The sequence below is a fragment of the Narcine bancroftii genome, chromosome 1 (genome assembly GCF_036971445.1).
Source record: "Narcine bancroftii isolate sNarBan1 chromosome 1, sNarBan1.hap1, whole genome shotgun sequence".
NCBI classification, from domain to species: domain Eukaryota; kingdom Metazoa; phylum Chordata; class Chondrichthyes; order Torpediniformes; family Narcinidae; genus Narcine; species Narcine bancroftii.
The window spans coordinates 263,230,792-263,236,053 of NC_091469.1; the positions used below are offsets into that span (position 1 = coordinate 263,230,792).

General features: G+C 48.7%; 1 protein-coding gene across 1 annotated transcript; it reads right to left on the reverse strand.

The window, feature by feature from the left end:
• Positions 1–670: 670 nt before the first annotated feature.
• LOC138742577 (achaete-scute homolog 1-like) lies at positions 671–2,726 on the reverse strand. The gene is made up of 2 exons (XM_069897169.1): positions 1,859–2,726; positions 671–1,599 (listed from the first exon to the last, which is right to left on the reverse strand). The coding sequence occupies exon 1, from the start codon at positions 2,464–2,466 to the stop codon at positions 1,876–1,878; it is 591 nt and encodes a 196-aa protein (XP_069753270.1). The 5' UTR covers positions 2,467–2,726; the 3' UTR covers positions 671–1,599; positions 1,859–1,875.
• Positions 2,727–5,262: the final 2,536 nt, after the last annotated feature.

Below are 5,262 nucleotides of genomic sequence, written 5' to 3' on the forward strand. Positions count from 1 at the left end.
ACCTTGCAAAGTAATATTTGCTTTCTGCATGTCTCCACAGTCCAGATTGATGGAGGGATTGACTGGCCGATGCACGTGTACGTCAGGATAATAGATGCCAGTTTTTTATTGCGGGGAATAAATACTGTTTAACGAACATCGATCCAAACGAGCAATTGGACCATTAAGTGTCACCGCTTTCAAAACTGTATCACCCCTATTTATATACGAATGGAAATACAATGAAAAAGATTGGAAACAAAACTTGTCAGATTTGTTCAAGTATTCAATTTCACCAATATGACCTAACTTTGGAAGCATATTTTGAGTCAATACCATATTCGTATAACGAGATCGATTGTCCTTCGAATGAGAGACAAACTTGGAATTATGTCATCATTTGCATATGTCAAAGCTATTACCAGTTACCAACTCGTTCGGCATGGCGCTTTGTGGACATTATTTTACTCAAGCTTCAAGACTTTATCCCTATGGGGGGAGGGGGCGGAGAATCAGACCGTTGCCCGAGTTCATTCCCATATCAGCACATTTTCAGCCCCATGTCGAGTAACATCAATCTCACAAGCTGCGCAAATTACCAGCAGCATGAATTACAAAGCAGCAACAGCTTTTATTTCAGCTGTATCTTTTTGATAAAATGTAACGTTTGTGTTAAATCAAATGCATCAAATGTATAAATAGAAAATCTTTATTTATAGACTATTTCGCATAAAATATACTTTTAAAAACATTGTTTATGTACAAGTTTAGTAAAAAATAGTAACCACAGCAAGTGCACGGACATGGTATCCCCATGCATCAAAACAACCTTCAATAAGACCGGAAAGTTTGGAAGAATCATTTTGCAGAACTAGATTACATATGTAATTCAAGGCACACTCTTATATGCAAGCATCATAGCAATATGAAACTGTTCTTCTTAAAGGAGTAAAGGATTGTTTCATTCTTGCACGCTTGGACACTGGGCTAGTGGCAGTGATAAGTCATGTTAAGGTGTCTGTTTCATAGTTCATTCTTTTTATTCTGCGTTCATGTATATACAAAAATAAGTCTTCATATAATCCTTGTAGTAAGAATAGATACAAAATAGAAATGCTTACATCAATTCGAGACAAAATTCCTTTCAAATTACCGAAGCATCAAGTTTCATTCTCCGCTCTACAACCCAGTATAAAGTTAGTGTTCTATTAGTTGACCCCCCCCCCAAAGGCGACACATATACTGTACAAGTATGTGACAGACGATGCCACCGAGACATTCCCTTTAACACCACACCCTTTAACAGCTATATTAGCTACACAGAAAAGTTGGATACCCTTTTTTGTCAATAGAAGCATCACAGGGTCTGGGACCCTATCAGTAGTCTCTCTCCATCGCCCCCTCCACTGGGAGGAGCCATGGTCATAATTGCACTTTCAGTGGGAATTGTTCGTGGGCTTTCTCTTGGAAGCAACTCCTAGTGTATTCCTGAGTGGTTGTGTGGTCCCCCTGTGTCCCAGCACTCAGGATGGGAGGGCTGGCGGTGAAACGAAGAAGTTGTGTCCTGCTGCGTGCCTCCCCCTGGTTAGCCCGGACACTGGCTCTGCTTCCCTTCAACATCTGCAACGCAAGGTCACTGGTCAGATACATGTGCAATTAACACGCCGGCCACTAAAATGCTACATGAATCGCACAAGAAGCAACATTCCGAGATTAATTCTTCCACCCCTCCCCATTCTATGCATGCCAAATGCAAACTCCCCGTGCATGCCAAATGCAAACTCCCCGTGCATGCCAAATGCAAACTCCCCGTGCATGCCAAATGCAAACTCGCAGCCCGCTGTCCTCTCCAGTGTCATCTGCAAGACGGGCGCCTTACCTGCGGCTGCTCGCTGCTCAGTATCTGTCAAACCAACTGGTGAAGTCGAGAAGTTCCTGCTCCTCCGGGCTCAGGGCTTCGTAACTGCCTTCATCCGAAGAGTAGGTGGAGAGCGGCGACGGCGGGATGGAGTTGAGGTCGGCGGAGTAGGTGGGCGACGGCAGCCCGCACTGGAAAGCGGCCGACACGGCGTCGTGCTCGTCGAGCAGCTGCTGCAGCGCGCGGATGTACTCCACGGCCGACCGCAGCGTCTCCACCTTGCTCATCTTCTTGTTGGATGCGCCGTTGGGCACGTGCTGGCGCAGGGTCTGGAAGCCCGCGTTCACCAACTTCACGCGGTTCCTCTCGCGCTCGTTGCGCCTGGCAACGGCGGCCGGTTGCTGCTGAGGCAGCGAGTAGCCCAGACCCGTGAAGCTCAGGCGCCTCTTGCAGCGCAGCAGCTCGGGCGAGCTCGACCTCGGCCGCTTGAGCGCCTTGCAGCCCTTCCCGCTGCCGCCGCTGCTGTCGGGCGACGACACCGGCGAGCCGTCGCTGTACGGTGCCGGCCGGCTCTCCAGCAGGAACTGACAGGAGGTTTGCATCAGTTGCGCGGCTGCCGCCCGCTCCATCTCTCTTGCGCGGCAAGGTAAAGGGAAGACGGAGAGAGGGGAGGGGGAGGAGGGGGTGGTGGTGGGGAGGGGGGGGGGGGGGAAGAGAGCAAAAAGTTGGCAGTGTGCGGCGCTCGTGGCGTTCGCGTGGGGCGCGCGTTTTGAACCGCGAGAAGCAGGTCTTGACCCGCACCTCTCCGGGAGACGATCTGCTGCAAACTTTGCAAGCACTCGCCTTTTTCAACACGCGCCTCACCCCAGCCCCCTCCCTCCCCAGATGCACGCTCCAGATAAGGCCCGGCCCACTTGCCCCTCCCCTCCGCTGTCCATTCGGTCTCGCTCCTATTGACATTCCACGCGCGTCGCCCCCCTCCATTCGTGCGCCCGGCGCGTGCCGCTCTGCTCTAAATAAACAAATGGGGCTTTTCAGCTGCGGCCGGCCGGCCGGCCCCGGGAGCACGCGCTGCCCTCATTTGCATGCCCATTCAGGCTCGCGCCTGCACCCCATTGGCCGCCTTTCTCCTGCTCCAAATGCAACCCCTTGTCGCTTTGAGCTATATTGACACAGCGCCGCTTTTCTCTCTCCTCTCTCTCTCTAACTCTTTCAAGTTTGCTGAGCTTTCTTTTTTTTTGGGGGGGGGGAAGAACCTTGCACTTCGTCGGACTTTAGAAAGATGCCATAAAGCGATTGGGCAAGGCGCATCAACCTTGCCTACTCCAAATAAGCCTCTTCTTTCGCTCCCCGAAACAACAACAACCTGTCCTTTCTTTTAGTTGCGACGGGCTGCTACTGTTTCCTCTTCGTGGCATTTGTTCCAAACGTTACATTTCAAGCACTTTTTTTTTTGGGGGGGGGGTCCTAACACCTGTTATGCGAAGTCTCCAGTACTCTGGATCTTAGTTGCGCGAACAGCCTCCTGGCATTTTTGGGGAGTACCGATAGGAATCGGATGTGGGGGTGGGGGGCGGAGAGGCGGGGGAGTGAGTGGGTGTTGCTGGGGGGGGGGTGGCTAGTCGGTACAGGACTGCATGTCAACGCAAGGAGACTGCAGCTACACGACGAATAGTTCGGATGTCCTGGGGGCAGAATCGGAAATAAATTTTAATCTGGTATCTTGTAGGGTGGGGGGTGGGGGGTGTGGGGGGGGAAGACCCCATTCGCGTAAACACACTGATTCCGGTCCTTTTTGTAAGCGCCTGTCTTCTCGAATTCAAGTAGGAACGCCCCTTGCATTGGTTTCATTGACCAACACAAATAGCCAGTTCTGCAAGTGCCGACTGACCCATGCAAAAGAAAACAACCTATTCCAACGCGTTAGATTGTTTACTGGGACAACGCGTTGTGCACCAAGAATAGGGAGAGGGGCCTTAAAAGCTCCCTCCTTCCCCCCCCCCCCCGGGTGCCGTGAAATTGATCTGGAAACTGAAAGTTGGCAGGTTTTTTTTCCTCCCAAACCAAAACACTTAAATGCAGTCCATACATGTGAAGATGGTTTTGGAGCGCGCTTCAGACAGCCGTTCGCTTAAACAGCGACTTCAACTGCAGAGGTGGAGAGGAAATCGATAGGGTGCGCGCAGGGTGTCCTTTAGATGGTTGAGAAGACAGCAGCACGCAAGGTGATCGATCACTTTCTGACGCAAAGTAGGAAAACAACATTCAACGCTCCCCCTAATTTCTGAAGCTTAACTGTTTCCTCAGCATATACCCTTGGGTTTCAATGCACTCCTTGGACCGTATAAAATAACATTATTTCTGTTCCGTGTTTGTCGCTGCAATTAGCAACACAAAAAAAGCCTTCAGAGCATACAAATTGCCGAAAATATCGTTTGGAGTCAGGCGTCGGGGATCCAGACACTTACACTCGCAGTGTCGTGTCTAGTGGCAGCCAGAAAGAATAGACAGCCAACACTATTCATACTAGAGCCTGATTGGAAAGCTCAACACAGAAGGATCTGGCGGAACGAAGAGACGCCCGTTGAAGAAAAGAACACCCCCCCCCCCCCCCCGCCCCAGTTTGATCTCTCCTCGCTTTTCACGCCATAAATTACAATCACATTTTCATCGGTTTTCAAACAGTAGTTTTTTTTTCAAAGCCACTGCCATTACATTTGAAAACACGTGGCAAATCTTTAAAACTGTAAACTTCAAATACATTTACACAGGGACATGATTTGTTGACTGTTGAAGTTTCGGTTGGATTCATTTTATTGCTCGGGGTGGTTCACTCCTGACCTGAAGTGGGAACTGTTATGGCTTGTTTATTGTTTTATGCTGGTGATGTGCCTAAAGCAACAAGTAGCACATTTATAGTTATGCTATCATTATTTGCATTGCGGGGCTTGGAAGAAAAAGGAGTTAATTGGAACAAAGTCCAGGAAGAAGATCAAACGAATTAAGACATTGGAGTCCAGTTTAAGTTCGGCCGTCACAACCGTTTCTCAGGTACATATTAGTCAAGTCATTGGAAACCAACACTTAAAAAAAACAATTCAGACAAAAGTACACTTGTGAAGTCTGTCAAACGGTGGACGCCATAAAATAACTAAATACATGGTCATGCCAGTCATAAAATGAGGGCGAAGGATTTGTAGCAATCGCTTGGAAAGGATTTATCCTGCCACGGATGCAGACAATGACACCTAGTGAAGCTAAGGTGAAGCACAGGTTTACTGAGTGCATTCTCCTCAAAATATAGGATTTGTGCTTTTCCACTTGTCATATATTTTGTACAATGTTCATATGAACCTAAATTCTTATTTGTTCCAGCTGAACAGGTACTTTGGAAAAAAACTAAAACAAACAGCAACTTCAACATC

Excerpts from the sequence above, each read along its gene's own strand:
- LOC138742577 (XM_069897169.1), bottom strand. The coding sequence starts at position 2,466 with ATGGAGCGGGCGGCAGCCGCGCAACTGATGCAAACCTCCTGTCAGTTC.